This window comes from Cryptotermes secundus, unplaced genomic scaffold (assembly GCF_002891405.2).
Source record: "Cryptotermes secundus unplaced genomic scaffold, Csec_1.0 scaffold1361, whole genome shotgun sequence".
Classification (NCBI taxonomy): Eukaryota; Metazoa; Arthropoda; class Insecta; order Blattodea; family Kalotermitidae; genus Cryptotermes; species Cryptotermes secundus.
Window position 1 is genome coordinate 434,127 of NW_019733337.1, and position 22,749 is coordinate 456,875.

General features: G+C 38.5%; 2 protein-coding genes and 1 long non-coding RNA gene across 5 annotated transcripts in view; 2 read left to right on the plus strand and 1 right to left on the minus strand.

Moving 5' to 3' along the window:
- The window catches only part of LOC111868097 (glutaminyl-peptide cyclotransferase), a 10,459-nt gene extending 3,069 nt beyond the window's left edge, over positions 1 to 7,390 (plus strand). The window contains exons 4-7 of the mRNA XM_023858484.2: positions 1,073 to 1,234; positions 3,476 to 3,701; positions 4,388 to 4,533; positions 6,925 to 7,390. Coding sequence (XP_023714252.1) covers positions 1,073 to 1,234; positions 3,476 to 3,701; positions 4,388 to 4,533; positions 6,925 to 7,017 — 627 coding nt within the window. The 3' untranslated portion in view covers positions 7,018 to 7,390. The remainder of the gene's footprint in view (positions 1 to 1,072; positions 1,235 to 3,475; positions 3,702 to 4,387; positions 4,534 to 6,924) is intronic.
- LOC111868103 (sorting nexin-8) overlaps positions 1 to 21,508 on the plus strand; it is a 30,836-nt gene extending 9,328 nt beyond the window's left edge. Inside the window, exons 2-12 of one of the 3 annotated variants that reach the window (XM_033752927.1) lie at positions 9,520 to 9,644; positions 9,996 to 10,128; positions 11,100 to 11,278; positions 12,322 to 12,439; positions 12,556 to 12,758; positions 14,565 to 14,686; positions 15,946 to 16,080; positions 16,709 to 16,925; positions 17,921 to 18,109; positions 19,477 to 19,496; positions 19,965 to 20,071. In XM_033752927.1, coding sequence (XP_033608818.1) covers positions 9,520 to 9,644; positions 9,996 to 10,128; positions 11,100 to 11,278; positions 12,322 to 12,439; positions 12,556 to 12,758; positions 14,565 to 14,686; positions 15,946 to 16,080; positions 16,709 to 16,925; positions 17,921 to 18,109; positions 19,477 to 19,496; positions 19,965 to 19,986 — 1,463 coding nt within the window. In that variant the 3' untranslated portion in view covers positions 19,987 to 20,071. Of the gene's footprint in view, positions 1 to 9,158; positions 9,248 to 9,519; positions 9,645 to 9,995; positions 10,129 to 11,099; positions 11,279 to 12,321; positions 12,440 to 12,555; positions 12,759 to 14,564; positions 14,687 to 15,945; positions 16,081 to 16,708; positions 16,926 to 17,920; positions 18,110 to 19,476; positions 19,497 to 19,964 lie in introns of those variants that run through there. The other 2 variants (XM_023858490.2, XM_033752926.1) reach the window with 2 other exon arrangements.
- On the minus strand, positions 3,737 to 4,022 carry LOC111868099. The gene is made up of 2 exons (XR_002843455.2): positions 3,953 to 4,022; positions 3,737 to 3,888 (listed from the first exon to the last, which is right to left on the minus strand). It is a non-coding gene; the product is annotated as an uncharacterized LOC111868099 (long non-coding RNA).
- Positions 21,509 to 22,749: the final 1,241 nt, after the last annotated feature.

Genomic DNA, 22,749 nt, shown 5'->3' on the forward strand with positions numbered 1-22,749 from the left:
CTTGTTCCCTGAATTTTTCCGCCCTTAAAAATTCGACGACCTCCGCCGGGTATTTGAACCCGCATACTACAAGTCATGAGGTGGGAACGTTACCTCTAGACTACGGAGGCCGCTATAATAATTTAGTGTTACTTCCAGCTACAATTTTGAGATCATCCATGTTGTGTGGAGAGATAGTTCTTTGCACTGGGCACTTTGCATCTGTGGATATACTCAGAAAGCATAAGCAAGTCCATAATGGGCTGACGATGTCTCCTTGAAATGTGCTTCTTTTAATATTTATACCCCCTATTTCAACATTGCACCGATCAAAGTGGCTGCGCAGTCTCAGGCATGAGCTGTTTTTGCCCGTTTCAACACTGGGATTGTGGGTTTGAATCCCACTCGAGGCATGGATGTCTGCGTGCATTTATTCTGTGTGTAGGTAGTGGCCTTGCAACAGGCTGATCCCCTGTCCAAGGAGTCCTACTGACTTTGTATAAATTAAGAAACTGAAAAGCAACAAAGATCCAAAAAAACAGCTGTAGAGCCATAGATGGATGGATGGATTTCAGCATTCCTCATTGTACTGCACATATTCATAATTTTTATTTTTACTATAATTAGATGAACCTTGTACTGTTCATGACATTTACTCAGCTGTGAATGAAGATTTCTATGTATAGCATCAATTCTGAGTTATTACAGCCTAACAACATATTCAGAGCAAACTCATGTTGCTCCATTGCCAGAATATTATTTTCATTCTTGTCGAGACAGCAGTAAACATTGAGATTTCCACATTTGTGTAAAGCGTATGCTTATTTGCATGTAAGAAATTACAGGATTTTTATTAGGATTTTTAAACCTGTGAAATCAGAACTTTTTTTCTTATGCATTGAGGTCTTTTTAAAGGCCTCCTTAAGATCTGTCTTGTACTGTCATTCAGCTACCCTGAAAATGGAGGCAGCGGGTTACTCTGAAACATTGGTTCCTGTCTGCTAAATCACACAGAACAACACATCCCAGAAGAGTTCAATGACAATGCAATGCCACACAACAAATGGCCGTTATGTATTTTTTTTCTTTGCAGAATGACGTAAGTTTGAAATTTGTCTTTTTTGATGGCGAGGAGGCATTTCAGCAGTGGGGTCCAACCGACTCGATTTATGGGGCACGGCACCTGGCTGCAAAATGGGAGCAAAGTGCATATCCAAAGGACAATGCCGATGGCACCAACCAGCTCCACAGAATAGTGAGTGGCATTCTGCTTGGTTCCATACCATGTTGTAGGTGAAGTTGCGTCCAAGATGAATTAATAACCAAGACATATAGATATATGGGGGAGTCTGGATATAAATCTCTGCATTGATAGGCTCAGTGCTAGATGAAGGCACATGATCAGTTTAATGAAAGCTGTCCCTGTTCTTAATGAATTCAGTAGCATGCCATGAAGATGTAGGGGAAGTGAAGGTAATATGACCTTAGCACTAGGAGGGGGTGAGTGGTCAGCTTCACGCCCTTGCCACTTTACCCTCGGGAGAAAGCTGCTGCTATCCATTGGATAGGAGGCTGGATGTGCCCTAGAGCTGGTCTGGACACTGTGGAGAAGAGAAAAACCTTGCTCTTGCCAGGAATCTAACCATGGCCATCCATCCCCTAGCCCATCACTTCTGTGGAAAGAGCCTGTAATAATGATTTGATAAGACGGTTACCCTAAAGCTGGTCTGATCATGGTGGTAAAGAGGGGTCAAACAGCAGTCACTTAGCTCTGCATGTTATGCAGTCAGAGCTATTAAACCATATGTAAATCAGGAAACTGTTGGAGCTGTCCCTGCTCATTACATGATTAACACAGGGAAATGTTCTCATAATTCTGTTGAACTAGAATGACAGGAAATGAACTATATGAATATGTTAATATCTAAAATTTAAAATCTGAAGTACAACCAATACTTGGTAATTAATAACTATCAGTTTACCTAAAATCCTGTATTACACACAATGAAGAAACTTTATACAGTATTCTAATTATAAATGTTTTTCACATTTCAATCTAATAATCAGTCATGATGATGACTGCTGCAGGCAAGACATGTCCTGATGTATCTTGCTAAAGCTGTATAGTTAGTGGTATAAATAGTAAACAGCTGAGTGTATTTTATTCAGTTTCAGTCTAACAATATACTCATATGTATAATTCTATGGTAACTAGACAGTTTCTACATTACGGCATGTTTTGGCCATCTTCATAGTTATAGAATTATACATATATTGTGAGACTGAAACTGAAATAAAATATTTTACACACAATATGACACTGAAATATAATACTGCTGTTAACAACTTCTGAGTCTAAATGGCACTGATGTTGATGATGGTGATGTATGTACAACAGAAAGACCATTGTTTTTGACAACTTTTGAGTCTTCTGTTGATGAAAAATGTATTGCGTTTGTAAATGAAGGCTCTACAGCAAAATTGTTTTATTTATTTTCATCGGCACTACTTATGTCATTAAATTTTCCGTTTGTGTTCTAAGTTTTTTGTCTTTTAGGACTACTTTATGCTTCACTAATCCAAATTATTACTTACTGTGGATGACCTCTCCCCCCACTTAAGCAGGATTAACAAGGGTTTTCTATTATTCTGAGCAAAATTTGTTAAGTGTGTATACCATTCACTTGGAAAACCCTATGTACACATCTGGTGATTTTCGTTTTCTCTTGAGACTAAGTAATTGCAATATTTATAGATTGTCATCATGATGTAGTGGTTTTAGTTTGACCTTTTATAACGTCATAGCTTTTACTTTGAACCAGGAAGTGAATTCATAAGTGAAATTCCAAAACACTGATTCAATGCCTAATTTAATCATTTTTTATGAATACTTTTACTACTGAAATTTCAGGGCTCCTGCCAGAGTTGATGGCACCTGTTTGCTGAAGGTCTTGTTACTAACCAAGGTTTTGCAATGAAGGACACAAACACATTCCATTACTTTTTTTTTCACTTCCTGTTAATGGTAATTATGTTTGTGATAGATAACCAGCTGCTGAGGTACAATTTTATATATATATATATCAGTCCATAACAGTAATGTTATGTATGTCATCGCTCATATGAGTCTACATAACACACAGCGACTGTTACTGTTTTCCACTTGTTCTCTTCAATTCCAGTCTCGAATATAGTGCAAAATCATCATCATGGAAAAATGGCTGGTCCAAGCAGTAGAATTCCAGCACAAGGGGGTATGGTAGTGAATGTTTTAAGTTATTTTAAGTTTAGTTTTTAATTTGAACTTATGGTATTTACAGTTGCAAATAAGCGCTGCAATCAGGATAAATACAAATCCTTTAAGAAACCAGGAAGTTCATACTTCGTCATCTGTCTTTGATGCCAGTAGACAGATACAAACACAGACACAATTCATTTGTAAGTGTGACTGCAGATGCACTGTCACTGTTTACAAGTGTGTTTTATCTTTTTTTAGGACATTTTAGTCTTGCTGGATCTACTTGGAGCCCCAGATCCAGTATTTTACAGTTACTTTAAAGAAACAGAAAACTGGTATCGTCGGATGATGGCAGCAGAGAGAAGCCTAGCCAGACTGGGGCAACTGGTACAATATTCAGTAGGCAAGCCTGATCAGTATTATTTTCAACAGATGTCGAGACGTGGCGGTATTGAAGATGATCATATTCCGTTCATGATTCGAGGTACGTCTGGTTTCATGACTAAGAAAGGCATTCTATCGAGGATCTTTCCCATATTTATTTATAGAAAAATACAGAATATTGGCACATTATTCTGGTGCAGTGTCATTTACTTGGAGGAGGCCCTGAAGTAATAATTATAAGTGATACAGTAATTGACCAATGTAGATGAAACTTGGCAGGTGCATACCTTGTTAGGTTGCTGTAATTGGTTTCCCTTCACGTGGACACAGAGGCCCACATTGTNAGCATACCTTGTTAGGTGTGGAGACAACTGGGTTATGGAAATGCTGTAATTGGTTTCCCTTCACGTGGACACAGAGGCCCACATTGTGCTCCATGTGTGCAAATGTTGCAGCTAGAATGGCCAGAGAGATTGCAGCAATTGTAGATATGATGTGATCTGGGCACGCAGACAGTGGGTCAGTGTTTCAAAGTTCACAGCATTGCCAAGTTTATTTTTCTTTAGTAAATCATTGCATGATTTTATAGAAGTTTTGACATGCACAATATCTGTCAGACATTTACTTTCTGCATAAATGAATTGCATTTTTACACAATCTTCATTCATGTATATAAGTCAGATCCATTTATTTGAATAAAACAACGAAACCCCGTATTTCAGTACGTTGAATGCAGTATCTTTCATTATGATGCTACGTTATAAAATATTGGCTATTTATTTCCAGGTGTCCCAATCTTGCATCTGATTCCAGTTCCCTTCCCATCGGCGTGGCATACAGAAGACGACAATCGTAATGCTGTTGACATAGCAACAGTTGAAAATCTGAACAAGATTCTAAGGCTCTTTGTGGCAGAATACCTTCATTTGCAGGTCTAAATCAAATCTGTTGTAGATTCACCTACTCAATCTCTTCAGCAAGGGGGTGAAGTTGAGGGTGTTGTATGATCAAAGCAATGTCCTTCTCATGTTAATACGCTGACTGCCATGGGAGGCATTTTCTGTGCTGTCGCATCAATTATAAATGTCTTCTGCAGACGCACCATCTCACAGCCATGGAGGATACTGGTGTTCACTGTCTAATGTCTGGATAGTTCTCATGTCACCACCATGTATCCATTGGTTCTATTTAAGCTTCAAAGTAATGCAGCCACTGTGGGTTGTGGGTACTGAAGTATTGTGCAGTGGCTGTGACGATTCACATGTCTCAACATGGTGGCCTGGAACAAAGTACAAAAATGTCAGTCATTGCATTATCAGCTTCACTACCAGCAACTTTGCTGCTGGCTTACCCCCCAGTCCAGCGATTTTTAGCTCTACATTAGTTACTTTCAATATTTCATGGTAACATAGTAAACAATCTACAAATACTGAAAGACTGTACAGGTTGGTGTAATGCTATGAACTTGTATTTTGGAAGCATTTTATTTGAGTCTCACCTGGGTTATCTTCTGTTCTGACTGAGGCTTTTTGTGGTCTACCCGAGTCCCTACAGGCACTTCACATTTTGTACATAATTATAATGAATTCATGTATAAACCCAAGAACATATATAAGTTTGGAAAAAGGGTGTTACAGAACAGCTCAAATGTATACAATTTTTTATGGTTTTATATTTAAACCGTTGTCTTTTAACCTCAAGTATCAAAGCATAATAATACATAGCATATTGCAGTGGTGCCTAAAAATGTATGCACCAGGGTTTTAATTTGAGAGATCTGAGGTTTTCTTGGTGGTGACTGTTAAACTAAATTATGGTCTCTGTTGATGCTGTATAGTTTGGTAGGCTGGTGTAAACATTTTGGAAGATCCTGCTGACTGTCTTCAGGGTAGAAGAATGGGTACCCACAAGACAGAGGAAGCAGGATCTCAGTGCTGTGAGATCCTAAACTATATAAACTTTCAATAACATATTTTGAAGTAGCCTTGAAAGAATCAAAACATTGAATACTTCAGTTACCATTTTTATATATTGCCTTCATATTGTTTACATGGATACTGTAAATATTCTAGTATATATATATATATATATATATGGATGAGTAAATAAAATATTCTTATATATAACTAATTACTTCACATTATTAAAATTATGATAATAGTAAATCTTGATTCTCATTTTGTCACTGTTTAAATACATGTATATAGAAACTTGGATTGCTCAGTTGGTATAATGAGAGCTATACAGGCTAGACAGCAGGGGAATCGGGGTTCAATTCCCAGCAGGGACAAGAGATTTTTCTCTTCTCCACAGTGTCCAGACTGGCTGTGGGGCCAACCCAGCCTTCTGTCCAGTGGGTGTCCAGGGCTCTTTCCCCAGGTGTAAAGTGGCCAGATTGTGAAGCTGACCACTCACCCCCATCTAGTGATGAGGTTGAGAACACATGGAGCTATACCTCCATTCCCCATACATTTTCATGGTATGGTGCTTAATTAATTAAACAAAGTGACAAATTACCTTTGATTTTATAATATAAAAACAGTGAAATCCAAGTGCAACAGATACTAAAACCCTTGAAGCACAAAGATCACCTAAGTAATGTCTGAAGACTGTTTGTACCCAGCAGAATGTGCACAGGTCTTCATTGCAAAGATCAAATGATGTTTAGGGAAATAATCACTACTCAAAGATTCATATATAAGACATGACTGTGTGGGCAAAATGAAGAGTTTCTGAATGTGCAAGCAGGTTGTGCACTGCTTTAAGGGGTTAATATTTTTTTATATAGTCAAGATAATTGGATGCACTGTTTGATAAGTAACTTCCAATACAAAGTCTCATTTATGGCAGAAATGTATTTTATACCAGCAGAACTAGGGTTCATCATTGATTTTAATAATGACACGTTATGCTTTTTAATGCTGAAAATATTCAGTTCCCATTACACAAAAATTGCCTTTCTGTTCTTTTAGAAATGTGATGAAAATATAATTGTTAAATGCAGCTCAAATGTTTGGGTGACATGTTTACACAGATCACAAAAAATTCCTGTTTTGGATTACTGTTCAAAATTTGACGAGCTTATTTCTCTGTGCATAAATAAAATTTAATAGATTACATTGAGAAAAAGGTATCAGTGGAAAGAATGAATGTTACATGTCATATGAAGAAGTTAACCATAACAACAGCATTTATAGGCTACGTACTTGCATATTTAAATCTGACAACCTTACACTAAATGTTAACTTACTCCTATATTAATTATGCAGTTACTGGTGCTGTTTCTAATACTCCATACCAGACTTCCACTTATCTCTTTCCAGATCCCGATAGTGACAATGGGGGCGAGTTCTTCACCACTTCTCTTCCTGTTACCACTGCTAACTCCTTCTCGTGTTCTGCTAGCCTATGCATAAGATGCCTGCGTTCATCTGGTCAAGCCGATCTTCATGAAGCTTCAAATCTTCATTTCCATAAATTCAAAACGTGGAATAACGGTACACTGAAACCAACCTGCTGTTTTCTTGACATTCTAAAACCTGTTCATCTGTTATGATACTAGTATTAACCCTTTGAAGCATGAATGTCTTCTGAATAATATTTAAATATTTGCTTCCTACCTCACAGTAAACTTATTATCTTCATTACAAAGACCAATCAGTAAATGCTGTTTAGGGGAATAATCACCGTTTACTGTGAGAGTCATAGAAAACACATAAATACACTGTGTGGGCAAAATGTAGAGTGTTTTTGGTGTTAAGGCGGTAAATATAGTTACATGCCATCATGGAGGACAGCAGTGTATGTGCAAAATACTTACCATGTCCCACAGCAGTCACTGGTCTGCATTCTCTTGGATATGTTTGTGTGCCACTGCTGTGTGTCTACTAGTTGTGCGCGCGTTTGGGGTGGGGGTACTACAGCAGTCATCAGTTTCTCTGACAATTGACAGTAATGTAAAAACAATATACATTTCGACACAGCTGGTGAAAACAAACAATGTAAAAACATTTAATACGGCATGGGGCAAAAGTTGTAAAAATCATAATGACACTCATCATGTTCACGTAAATTAATTCTGTGATGCATTTATGTGAATATCATTGTAAGCCACCAGTGTTAGAGTAAGTAAAGGTATCCCTGTAAGAGGCCGTGGAGGCCCATAGGGTTGTGAGACATGGAGGCTCCCACATTTTCTAGACAATCTGCTCATAGATGGCAGTGAGGTTGTCAGCCTTACAAGCTGGCCAGCTGCTCTTTACCCCAAGCAACCAGTCTTAGGGAATGAAATTGCATATTAAGAACAGTAAAATTGTGTGATATGTAGAACATGGGAAAAATACTCGGTTTGTAAGATACATCTTTCACTCCATATTGATATATAAAGTTGCTGGTATACTAGTCAATTTATCAGAGTTTGTACCATGCCATATGCAGCAATGCCTGTTATACTGAGGTCATGCAAAGGAGTCCCATGGATCTGCCCTCTCCTAATCTCCCTCAAGCTGTTATGCATCCCTGTCCAGTATAGTTCCCTGTATTCCCCCACCTCTCATAGAGCTGTTCTGTTCAAATGAATGTCTGTGATAACATTTGCCAGTGAAAAGTGATTTGGACAAGCTGACATAGGCCAGAGGGTCTGGGGGGAAATACAAGAGTAGGAAGAAAGGGATATCATCCCCAACATCCACAGTACTTCTTTCTGTGGCCTTGGTGGATTAAATTTGGCAATTGCTGTACTTGCATTTATACTCATTTTACTAAAGTAGGAACCATTCATTTAAATCCCATCACATTGCTGAAGTTAAAATCTAGAATGCATCATTCTCCACGCATTTAGGTTATTCAGCGACTGTCATATTAATGAGAAGAAATATTCCCAAAAGCATTTCATATGAGACCAGCCTTATATAAAGGTACAATGAAGGAGGCTGCCGAGGGCAGATCACAGAAGTAGGCCTATTTCTCACATGTGGTTTATCACGATTTTCTAGAGCCTCTCCAGACAGTTGCTGGAATATTTTCTTAAATTACGCTGTGATGGCATTCCTCCGCATATTTTCCATCTTCATCCGTTTTTACGTTTCATATATTTAAATACGTAATGATGCCCCACCATTCATGTCCTCGGCACTACATGGAGTTGAGCGCTCAGCTTCCTTTACCCACGGGGGCAACACCCCCTGCTACCACTGTATAGGCTCAGAAGTCCCAAAGCTGGTATACGTCGGTATGCGTACGATGCGTACTGTGGGAAAGAGAAAAGAATAGATTCGTCAGTAGCCGAACCTCCTACTTCGTCATACAAACGCCCAATCCGAATGACGACTATCCGATAGGTCGAATAATCACATCCTTTACACCTCGCGAATACGCATCCAGCCACAGCTAATCACTTCCTTTTCCTTACAATTAAATGAAAACAGTACTCGTCATACGAAATGAACGTCAATAAATAAAGCTGCTATGAATAAAATTATGGAGACTGTCTAATTTAATATAAATGTCTGTTTTAGATGTGGAATTGTGGAAATACTCAAGAAGTACAGCGATGAAAACGACAGTTCATTTGGTTTACGAGTAGCGCAACTTGATGCGCATTCGTTTTTGTGAGTTGTCAAAACATGGCGACAGATTTGGTGTTTGGTGGGTGGATTAGGCTATGTATTTGTCCATATATTGTAGTATGTGTGATGGTACATGTTGTTAATGCGGAGGGATGATTCTGTTATGTTGCTAAATACGCTTCTTATGTTTTTCCCTCAACACCTTGCCACTTACGTAATCTGCATGGAGAGAAATTTTTGCAATGCAGAAACTTGTTTGTAAATAGGATTTTAGGGTTAGGCAAACGATTACGTTAGGGGCTGTAAGAGTTTGAATTGTGATAAATAATATGTTTATGCTCTCTATTTCAGGGTCAGTACCTCCGTATTATCGTGAAGTTTTTAATATTATTTCACCATCTTCCAGTAATGTCAGTAAGGAACTGTTCACAAAGTTGCTTGTCAAATCAGGACTCCCATCGCAGACATTAAGTTTGGTAAGTCTTGAGGAAGTATTTTAAGCGAAATCAGAGATACCCCAGATCTGAGGGGGTGAACTCGGGTGTACCACTGTTATCTCGTTTTGGTATTGAATACTCCTACCTCTTTCCTGCTGTCTCTGATGTTTTTTTTTTTATTAATAATAGAGTCCTTTTTGCAATAATGGACAGTTGTGAAAGTTGAAATATTTGTATCGGTGTAATAATTTGAGGCGTAGGCTTTGTGAATATTATAAACAGAAATACAGAAAATAAAGGATTGTGTGTTAGAAATATGAGACATTGAACACAGTTTTATAGAGCTCAGTTGTATCATGTTTCATTTGATACGTTTGTGTATATTTCTAGATCTGGGAGCTTGTAGATACAAAGCAAGGGCCACTTTCTCGTAGCAGTTTGTACAAGGGTTTGGCATTGGTTGCCTGGGCGCAGCAGGGCAAACAGCCAAGTTCAAAACTTCTGGAGAATTTCTCTGGGGAAGGTAAATATTATTTCTGAAGTAAGTACTGGTATATAGGTTTCATTACTGCACACTACACAGTTTTAGTTGCATGAAATTTGTTTTACTACTTTGTAGAAATATGAAATAGGTTTAAATATTCTACTGTTAATCTTTTCCCATCTATTTCTGTTCCATGGATGTGACGTTGTAGTCACATTTTTCTAACCGTATTTATTATTATTATTATTATTATTATTATTATTATTGTTATTATTAATTATAGTGAAATAAAATTGTATAAAATATTTGTAGGATTAATGTGAAATTAAATTCTGGTAATGAGACATGGTAAAAAACCTCTCACAATATTTACAACTGTCTCAAATTCTGAGGCTGAGAAATTGTGTCCTGCTATTCTGACTGGATTGCCATTTTGTATGTGACTTCAGAATACTGAGTATGTTGAAAATGAAGATTTATTGAGGCCACAGCCTTATCATGAGCTTGTGCCTTCTTCCTTTAGCTTAGCTGACCTGCTTTTCTGTAGGGTACTCAACTCACATGCAAATAAGGACAGATAGGAAAAAGCATATGCCATAAATAAGGCCATGGTCCTTAGGGGACCATAGAACGAAGGGGTATGTAAGTAAATAAGTAAATGACATCGCCCGTTGGTCAGTTTTTTGGTGGGCCTACAGAAGAGGTGCCATCTCTGTGGGCTGCAGTGTGAGTCGGTAAAGGCCTCCATGCACGTACATTCAGTTGGTGCCTCAAAGCACGGCCGTAACAGTATATACTGCCTGCTTGAACATTATAAAGCACTGCATTTTGCCCAGTAAGTGTATAATTCTCGTAGTAAACAGCAAGCAGTTCTTTCCCTAAACAGCATTGACTGGTTGGTCTTCATAATGGAGACGTGTGAGGCAGGAACTGAATTTGTAAATATTATTTAGATGAAGTTTGTGCTTCAGATGTGAAAGTTTAGGTGTGATTGTGTTGGGTTATTATAGAGCTTCCACGACCAGATTTGGGTGACCTGTCAGACCTTTCACCAGCAGTGACAACAAGTCTGACACAGATTGGTCTACGTTATCCTGACATCTGCCAGATGGATACTATAGAAGTTGACTTGGTACCTGAAAAGAAAGGGCTGTTCCTAAAACATGTAGAATATCAAGTGTGCAGCAAGGTAAGAACAGTTGGGCTGTTATCAGTACAAATTTCTAGTGCCCATTGTGTGGGCTGCTCATCAGGTTTTAATCATATTGTGCCAGCTCTCAGCAAGTGTACGCCGGGCATACCCACCAGCCCAATCAGTTTTAGCAGTACATGGCTGTTTTTGCGGTTGCGGGACTTTCGATGCTTGAATAGACAATCACACATGAAACTATTGTAACAAATGCATATTGTTGCATTGGAGCTGTCATGGTCTGCTCTGATCAGCTGATGCTTGATTCCGTGTGGGTTTCTCCCCCAGAGTATTCTTCTACAAAGAAATGAATAGCAAATTGTCTGCGTACAGTCAAGGAATAACGAAAGGTAGCTGTCAGTACCATCTAGGGACAGGGGGAAGAAACTGCCCAAAGTGCGCTGTGAAAGAGAAATATTTTGTCTTGTCGCAGTTACTATCTCACCTTGGTTGGATATGGCAGTGTGGACAAAGCATTAGGTAACAAACATTCAGAATAGGAGAGCAACAGAGTAAGGTAAAGATAAAGTTATCCCTGGGCTCAATTAATTACCATGCCATGAAGGTGTATGGGGGACTGGAGATATAGCTGCACCTTTCTTAACCTTGGCAGTAGATGGAGGCCTTTGGTCAGCTTCATGCCTCTGCTGTTTTATCCCTGGGGAATCATCCCGTGCCCCGCATTGTATGGGGAGGAGGCTGAATGGGCCCCAGAACTGGTGTGGACGTTATAGAGAAGAGAAAAATCTTCCTGTGCTGCCGATTGAACCCCCGTTACATTTGTCGAGACCCTAACCTGGTAACTATGTCAACTGAGCTATCCTGGTTGGAGGAGCAAAACAGTTTGTGATAAAATGGAATATTTTTAGAGTAACAGTGGGTGCATTTGACTTATGGAGGCAGGTTTGAGCTTGTAATACAGAAATATGGGAATATATTATGCAAATTTAATTCATGTACTCACATGTCTGGAAATGAATTGACGATAAAGATTTCACTACCTCTTGTGGACTAATGATTGAATTTTGTGTTTTTATTGGCAGAGGTTTGGTTCTCTTGTAAGGAGGCGGTACAACGATTTTGTGGCACTTCACGAGCTCCTTCTTGGGAGATTTCCATATAGACTTATACCTAAGCTGCCACCAAAGAAAATGGTTGGAGGTATATATTGATTACTTGGGAAATGTTCATCAAAAACAATTAAAACTGATTTAATTTCTATGCATTAATCTCAGAGCAATATCGTGCCAGTGAATTGTTAAATGGTTTATTTCCAGCGGATTCCCACTTCATTGAGGAGCGACGCAAATCCTTAAGGAGATGGTTAACACTTGTAGCTCGTCACCCTGCGCTGAGTGGTGACCCACTGCTCAGCTTCTTCTTGACGTACTCTGGTGGTGACGTCCAACACAAGATCCGAGAAATATTCAGGCGGGTGCCCGATGAATTCACCACTTCAGAACTTGCTGCCCGTGCAAAGGTATAACACTTTGTATATTTTATCTATGGTTTATGAGAACCTGAAATTTTCCTTCATCTAAACTATATACAAATATAAGGTTGTTATTTATTTGCTATCACAGACATAATAGAGAACACCCACATACTGAGAATTTTTGGACTTTTTACATTGTCCAGTATTCTAGAGAGTAGAAAACATGATAAGATATCGGGTTTTCAGACTTTATCCATCGTCCTGGTTTTTAAGATAACTAAGAAAAACACGACGTTCCAGAAACTGGATCTGTTTCCATCCTAGCACTTTCTAAGGGACCCAACAGAATAGGTGTTTTCCCTCACCTGAGGACGGAAACAGATCCAGTTTCCGAAACGTAGTGTTTTTCTTAGTTATCTTAACCAGGACGATGGATAAAGTCTGAAAACCCAATATCTCTGTGTGTTATACACCATCGTCAGAATCCTATAGCAAGAAAACACAATGTTTGGAAACTGGATTTGTTTCCATCCTCAGGTGAGGGGGGGGAAGACACATACTCATTTGGGTCCCTTAGAAAGAACTAACCTCAATCAAGTGATCCAGTTTCCAAAATGTCATATTTTCTACTTTCTAGAATATCAGAAACCTAGTAATTCTGAGTGTTATACACCATCATCAAAATCCTTTAGAACCGGCCGGCACCCAAAGACGTTATCACATACAGCTGTTAAACACTGTGCAAGTGTTATAGAGTTTTTGTCTAGGATTTGAATCTTTATTTGCAATGTCATTTTCAGTTACACAAATAAACTTTTAACTTCATAACTTGCATGTTATTTCTTTGAAGTATTAGCTACTGTACGTTGCGATATTGACAAGGAAAGTCGCAGTATCTTACGCAAAGAACCAGTACTCTGATGGTTCTGAATATAATTTGTAGATTAAATGCTTAGCTGCTTCGTCTTACGTTGATTTTGACTTGTACTTTAATGTGTGAGGTGCCATGCAACTCCAGTCACAAACTTTGAGTGTCAAAATTATGAAGAATGAACAGAAGAAATGGAGTACATAACTGATAAGGCAACAGACGCATTGACGGACTAGTGTTATGAATAAAACTTCATTGTATAATGTTAACCCTTTCCCGTTCTCTGTCAGAAGTCTTCCAACATGATTTGCCTGTTCAGGCCTAATGTAAGAAGGCTTCCTCCACTAACTTTACAAAGTACGGTTATATCTTTGCTCTTTACTTTGAGATTTTGTCTGATAGTTCACCTGTGGTTCTGATGGCTGTTGCCACATTTACGTCAGAATTTAGTTACCAGTAAGAAATGGTGGAAGTTGTGTTGAGGACTTATGAGATACGACACTGTGTAGTTCAGTTCGTAGGTACCAAAATTTTGGATGAACTTGCTGCAGCCATCTTCAGGGTAGAAGAGTGAGCCAAGTGAATAAATAATGGTATGAGGTGTAGGGAAGGAAGGACTAGACCATGGCTTTGGGCAAGCTGGTGGGAGCCATCGGCTCTAAAGAGGGCTGTTTTCGTAATGGGAAGGGGGAGAAAGAATAATACGAGGGTGTACGTGGCAAGAAACGAAGGGAAGGAAGGGATAGAAGACAGGCCCTTATTAGCAGGCCTTAATGAGAGCCGTGTTAGCGATACTAGATCATGGCATATCTCCTCGGTCATTCTTTCCCTACATCGGGCATCAATTTCCTCTGAAATGTTGATGACAGTCTGTGATGCTGCATGGTGTCACTTTCCAGGAGACGGTGCTATTCATTGTCACCAATGTCAAAACATCAGTCCCAGAAGTTTTGAATAATCAGTATATATTCCTTTACCAGGAATTGGTACCTCCTGAAACACACAGCGAATTTGCCAACAGTCGAGACCAGATTAGAATTATACTTAATGGTATATCTCGCCTGAAGCAGATTGCTGATGTCTTGGCCTTGAGGTCACATGGGTAAGTATTTAACCCTTTGTACTACGGTTATCATCAGGAGCCGGTGTAGCTTGGCTGCTGTGGGCTGGTTGACCAAGAAATTGAAGTTAGATTCCTGGTAGGGGCTACAGATTTTTCTTTTTTCTGTAGCATTCTGACTGGCTCAGGGGTGCACCCAGCCTCCTTTCCATGGGTACCAGAGTCTGCCCGAGGTTGAAGCAGCATGACATGAATTTGACCACACACCTGCATCTAGTGCCAACATTAAGAATGGTGGAGCTATACCTCCACTCTCCCATATGTCTTCACGGTGTGATCCTTAATTAATTAAGCTGTGGGATAACTTTACCTGTAAAAGGTAAAGGTAAAGCTATCCCCGTAACAGGCCATGGAGGCCCATAGGGTTGTGAGATGTTGAGGCTCCCACATTATCTAGACCATTGGCTCACAGATGGCGGTAAGGTTGTCAGCCTACACACCAGCCGCCCTTTACCCCCAGGAAAATTCCTGGTACTCATTTCTGTTAGAGGCTGAGTCAACCCCAGGGCCATAGTGCAGCTGGAAGGATTAGGTCAATTGAAAAAGAATCAAATGACCTCATCGGGACTTGAACCCGCATAGTGCCTCAACCAACTACACTACCGCGTGCCCCAACTTTACCTGTTATTGCCCAAAAATGTTATACTCATTGCTTAGGTTTTGCTTTTTTAAGACATATTTCATGTAAAATGATGTAAGCTTTCTATCAGTTTTCTGCCTGTCTTTTCTTCCTTGCTGCAGACTAGAGAAAATCCTAAAATACCATGAAGTTTACTCTGTCCTGCTGTCAGTATGCAGAGTGTTCATGGATGTTGAAGCAAGATGCAGTACTGTGGCAGAGTTTGTGTGTACAGTTCAGATCCTCATTTCCAGTCATCTTTGTATTACCTGAGTAGATATTGTCTCAGTTTGAGTGTTATTCCTTCTAGCTGCTACATATTGATATCTAGGCAAAGAAAGTAGTCATTTCCTGGGCAAAGGATGGGTACTTCTGCTTCTATTGATACTTACACAATAAACATTTCAGATAATATGATTATGCGGTCTAGAAAACTGAAATTAACAGCCGTGAGGATCCGTTGCGCTGACCACGACACCTTCTATCCACTAAAGTTGTCACTAACTTCGCCGACAAGCAGTGGTCGCTCGGTTGCTATAGTTCCCTTGCGGACTACAGGCCATGGAGTTTGTTTTGATAATATGATTGTGTCTGTAATCTTGACATTTTTTTTTTCGTTCAGTTATGCAGCTGATATGGCTGAACTTGGATCTCAGCTAACCAGTTTAGCGAATGAACCCCATGGATCCTCAAATTGGGCTACAGGTGGTAACAGTGTCTGGGCTGACATGAAGAAAGGATTTCATATCATATCTAAGTGAGTCTATTTTTAAAGAACTGTCAACTTTGACTACAGAACATATTTTGTTGCAGTGGGTTCAGAGGAACTGATGCATGGCCATGAAGATTCATATGATGAGACTTGAGCATCTCACAGTAATGAATATTAAGATTATGGTCATCTGGGATGTGATGTATTTGTATTCATTTATTTGTGGTCCATTTAGTAACACTGTCAGCCAGTTTATTAAATGACATAATGAATAGATTAATGAATGATAAATTGGAAAAGGATGTAGAAAGCCATGGCCTATTTCAAGATACTGTCCTGGCATTCACCTGGAAGAACTAAAAAGAAAGAAAAACATGAAATATATGAATGAAGATAGTCAGTGTCCAAGCTGAGATTTGAACGAAGCATTTTCTGGATATAAGTCAGAACTGTTATCACCAACCTGCCGGCTTGCTTTGTGACACTGTGCGCAAGATAGGTACTGACATTTCACAGGAATGTGCAGAGTCCATCTTCAGGGACTAAACTACACTCACATCCCACAAGATCATACATAATCTTAATTCTCACTGTGGTCTGTCTTCTGGCTTAGGAAACTGTGTGGTCTTTTACATGTACATCTTGCATCTAATACAATTTGTTTCATTCCCAGAGAATTTGGTCTTCTCTCAAGCAAGGCGATGCAACAAGCTATAAGGGAAGAGGATGAGGTCTGTGAGAGACTGAACCTTTTGCTGGATATCCTGGTCGCTCATAGAGAACTTTGCGAGAGGCATGAGAAGGGTGTTGCGCAAGATCATAACAAGGCTTTAGCAAAGATGCTTTCTCTCAAGAAACGACAGATGCAAGGTGTCATCAGAGGCACAGATGTACGTACATTTCAACTGTAGTGTTTGAAGTGACTAAGAGTAAAGCCAGGCAAGCAGAGCTTGTTTTGTGCTGCTTCTTGCTTAGATTACTCTTCAACCCTGAAGATGGAGACAGTACATTCCACTGAAACGTCAGTGAACTTGTTACCAGATTACATAGCATTTTATCCCATAAGACAATATTCTTCTGCCATTGATATGTAAAACATTTTTCAGTGTGTTAATGGTTGAGATTTGCACAGTGGTGAGTATGAAATATAAATACTATCTTCTGGAATGTGACACATCATAGTCTGGTAGAAAGAAGTTCACCATTTCTCTGTAACATTTGTAAATTCATACCAGACTGTACAGTGTCACATCCCAGAATATAGTACTCTTCATTTTTCCATTTTAAATTTTATAACCATTTTATATCTCATAAACAGTCTGCATTGTGATATTGTATTGTAGCATTGTATTTTCACTTTTAATTCTATGGTCTTATGTGGAACAATTTATTGAAAGTTAAAGTGACTAGCTTTCATTATGTTTTAATAAATTGTTGCATGTAAGACTGTAGAATTAACTAAAAACACTAAGTATGCATTGTAAGCTGAGTTGTTTAAAGAAACTAAATTGTTTTTAATTATCTGCAGATTGTTTGGCTCTGGCTAGTTCTTATTGTAAAGGATTTCTACTTGATTCATTTAATAACTTGGCTATAAAGAGTACCATATTCTTGTTTCTTGCTGGTTTCCTGGTTGCCTCATTCTCTGACCCTGAAGGTGGAGTCACCATGTTCTTTTGAAACAGTGGCAAACTTCTACCGGACTGCATGGCATCACATACGAGAAGACAATACCATTCATAGTTACCAGTGTGAAAGTGTCAAATCCTGCCCAGTCCTGTTAAACATTGAGACATTCATGAGCCCAGTATGCAGCATCGTGTGTTTATGTGTTTATGTATGTATGTATGCTCAGAAGTACTAAAAATGTGTACTTTTCTTTCAGGCTGAATCTGTGGAACAGTTAGAGACAAAGATGATGGAACAGGAGTCTGTAATTGCCAATGTCGAGCTCCGCAATGCATTCTCTCTGCATTGTCTCCACTTAGAAACTCAATTGGTACATGCACATCTGGAGATTTTAGCAGCTGTACTGGGAACTCTAGTTGCTGTACAGATCAGGGGGCACTCTGAGGTAGGCATCACTAAGAAGCAGTGGTACAGGGGAGACTAAACTTATGTGGATGTTTGTTTATAATATTTACGTTATTCTTTGAAAATGACAAGTTTAGGGGACCACAGTGAAACTCCGAATTATTTTTAAGGGATAGATTTGAACATTAAACTGAGAAAAATTTTAAACAGAGGTGTTTTAACACTGAGATCATTGTCTTGGGGCCACTGAAATTGAGCATTAAAGGATGGAAATTCTTAAATTTGGGAATATTAAATGGGGGTTCATCTTAGAATAATTTCTTTATTAACAACCATATTTTTGGAGGGTGTTTTGGGCATGAATTTTTGGCAGTTTCATGAATGTGCAGAGGGGCCAGAAGCTTGTGGAAGGAGTCTATATCGCCAGCTGCTTGTGGAAATACAAGTATTTTTTGTGATTGGATTTGGTGCATGTGGAAATAAGTAACAATCTATTACTTCATGCAGTTTTGTCACATTCTTATTAACATTTTCTTGGATGCAATACCATGCAGCTATGTGGATATGTACTACACATTTTGGAAGAACCTGTGGATGTTCCACCGAAACAATCCGCCTACCAAACTTCACTGCACAAGATTGCAGCCTTTATAATTATCATGATGATGAACTTAAATCTTGTATACATTGTTACTTTTAAAACTATTTTTCTATTTTCCCCACTGTGTTCAGTGTTGTACCACTTTTGAGTCCATTATAGTCTGTATTTTCTCAGTTTATTAGTCCAACATCAGTGAGCCTCCATTGTGATGGTATTTGTAATACAAATTAATATAGTGGGTTACTAGACTCAGATGTCATTGTCCACTTACTCATAGGAATTCTAATTCCATACTTTTGAGTGAAAACTGGTCTGTGGAGGACAGCAGGAGGGAATGTAATGTACAGAGTGTGGAAGGTGTTGTGATCATGAAAACCAATTCAGAGATTTTTCGGCACCCCTGAATATGAAAAAGTATCTTTTAGAATGCCCTGTATCTGTACGTACCACTTACTAGCACCTAAACAATTGGGCACATTACTTTCATATTCAGTATTTTAGAATTCACCCATCATAAGTTGACTCCTGGTGAATATGAATATACTAGTTAAAAAAAACAAACAATTTTTCTTGAAATATCTATAAAGATTTTGATTAAATTGCAGTAATTTATGGAGTTTATGTGTCCTTAAATAAAACTATGTGGGTGGTATTTTCAGGAACATAATGGTGCATGCACTAGGGCAGTATCTTTGCACAGGATTTTTATGCATATTTTATGAAACGAATTATGTTTGTGGAAGACGTATGTAATATAAATTGAATGTGCAATGTGTAATGTTTGTTTTATCTTTATGATCTCTCAGGACACTGTTTGGACATGCAGGTTAGTATATGGTGTTACTACATTTTTAAAGGTTTTTAATTTGTCTTGACAATTTTGAAGATTAACTTTTAATTCATATGGAGGATGTTTCCCCACACATCCAGTATAATTTTTTTTTTATTTTGAAGGTTAAAAACATATGTAATAAAATTAAGAGAATAATATTGTCTTGGATACACAGAATTACTGGGGTTTTGGACTTTTTCCATCGTCCGGAATTTTAAGTAATAGAGGACATGACGTTTCAGAAACAGATCCAGTTTCTGAAATGTTGTGTCCTCTATTACCTAATATTCCAGACGATGGAAAAAGTCCAAAACCCCTGTAATTCTGTGTGTCATCCATTGCCAGAACCTTTTAGAATCTAATTGTCTTGGATGTTAGTGTTTGTAATATTCATCCTTTCATATACTTATTATTCAGTTTTTGTAATTTTATATTCTACATATAATTAACTTGTATTTGTAGATGGCGGATGTTTGGCAGCTGATCCAGCCGACAGTTGCAAAATGCTTACCAGATAAGAATCTGCAGGATCCTGTCAATGGAACTTCTCCACATGCAGACAAATGAATACTCGTAAGAATTGGTAAACATGATATATCACTGAGGAAGTGGATGGTCGCATGTTGCAAATTTGAGTTGCATTCTGTTGATGACCTGGGAACCGTAACACTTCTTGTAGGTTCTCAGGGCAATGAAGATGAAAATGAAGATTGCTGTCTTCCAGGATAATATGCTGTGTAGTCTTCTAGAAAGTTGCCAGTTACTTCTGTCGTTGGGGTAGAAGAGGCCTTCTGCCACAAAGATGAAGGCAACATGTTCCTCCAAAATGATGGAAGCTTTTTACCGGAACACGTTGCAATTCATTCTGGAAGGTGGCAGTCTTCATGCCAGGTATTTGTTATGTCTGTTGCAGCGAATAAATGACATTGAATGTGAAATGTCATTTGGTCAAATGAGCGGTAATTGACTTGTCAAGCCACCAATCGTGTGCTGATTTTAAACTGTTATTTATAGGAACTAATTTACTAAACACAAATATCATAATGTTATAGCAAGTTGTTATGGAGCACCTTGTTCTTACCTGGTTAAAGCCGTTGTCTTCTGTTATATGCATGTAGTTGGTCAGTTTTCAAGTATTTCCAGATGGACTTTTTTTTGGGGGGGGGGGTCAAAGCAGAGATTCAGGTACGTATCATAATAGTGCCATTATAGTGGTTGTTTCACCCTCTGAGATTATCAGAAATATTTTTATGTCAAACTTTTTATTTGTGGCATGTGAAGAGAATGCATCACATCATAAAAATATTAACGATTATTTTCTTTGCGTGTTAGTTTATAGTGAGTGTGATCCTATGACAATACTGTATATAATTCAAGGTGCAGGACTGCTGGAGGACAGATCAATGACAGATATAGTGCAAGGGCCATTAAATGATCATGTCTTTTAATCTACCTATCTAGTTTTAAATCAGATTAAAATAGCACTCTTGTTTAGTGATACCAGCAGATGGCTAATGTTAGTATGGTAAGCATTAGTTGCAATCAGAAAGGATGTAGCTGTGATTTTAATAACTTTGTTAGATGTGACATAAGCTATGGAATATAAGTCTGTTGTCTGGTTTTAAATTTTATAAGTTCGTTTACTGTAGGCCTGAAACATATCTATCGAGAGACTTGAGGTTTCAATTCAATTCAATTCACTTAGTTCCCAGCTCACTCACAGTTACTAATTATAAGATGAAACATCCATAGCTGTATCCTCTGGGAATTGAATGTACACTCGTGATATTTCTGACTGGGAATGACCTAAGAAATAAGAATGCTAAGTATTGATGTGAAGTCACTGGACACCTGCTGTATGCATCCATGGGAGGGGAGATGCAGCCTTGTCGGGGCAATACACACAGCAAACAGGAACCTTGATTTTTTTTATTAGAGACAGTGTCACATAACTTCGAACAAGGCCACGCATTCCCTGCATTCCTTCAACCCACCCCCTTGTTTGAAATTTTTCTTCTGCGCATTCAAGGTTACTCTTGGCGCTCTTGGCCTTGTTCGAAGTTTCGTGATACTTGCTATATCCATATTAAGAAGGCCAAGTTTGAACTAGAACAGTAAGCACAGACTTTTGCATTTCTTTATAAGATTTTATATCATGGAACAGTATTATTAACGTGCATTTACATGACATCCGCAGGGTAACATCACATAGAGCTAGTTTTATACCAAAACTTTCTTCTATGAAGAGAAAACATTTTATAAATTAATTATTTAATGTATGTATAGCAATTGATTTGAAAATCTTACATTCTTTTTCATAATAATGGGGTTCTGAACCAAACAAGATGTGAGATTTCATGTTCTACCCCCTTCTGGGATGTGACCTTATGTAGTCTGCTAAAGCATTATCAGTGTTTCAGAGGAGCCTGCTGTCTCTATCTCCTGACTAGGAATTGTTGGCTTTTTGGTGTAGAGTGTACAGAACTGTGTAAAAAGTCAAATGAGTAGATTTGTTTTATTGCAGTGTCTAGTCTTCCTATTGCTGCAGCGTACTCACTAATTGTAAATATTAAATTATGGGTTATACCTGCACCTGTGGGGCTGGACAACCAAGGAAGGGGTTTGATTCCCAGCAGGCAAGAGATTTTCTCTTCTCATTGCCCAGACCAGCTCTGGGCCACTTTCCCCAAAGGTAAAGCAACCAGGAGTGAAGCTAATCACACCTTTACTGATACTCTCTCTGTCACATATCTTCATGGCATGGTGCTTAATTAAGCACTGGAATCTTTTTACCCCATGTAGTTCATAACTGCAGGGAATGCGAAGGTGTCCAGCTGTCATGACTTGATGTCTTCCTGATACATCTTGTGTAGTGGTGGTTTTAATGAACAATCCCACATTTAAATGAATAACATACTGGTAAATGGCTAAGCAAGTTAGCAAATCCGTGCGTAATGTTAATGATTCTGACATGTTCCCTCAGTTACGTTCACTTATCTCAGAAGAGATAAGACTTACAGAAGAAATGTTATTAGGCATAAAGTACATTTAATTTTTATCTACAGACCTTGTTTGAAAGAGTTACACTTAAGAAGGATGCAGATACACATGTAGGTCTTCACGTATAGTGTCTGTTTTTGTTGTTGTCTGCTTTTAACCTAAACTGGAATGAGTTAACACATTTTTATTAAAGCTGTCCAGTATCAAATTTCATTTTTGTTCTTGAGCTCTTACATGTTGATGGATA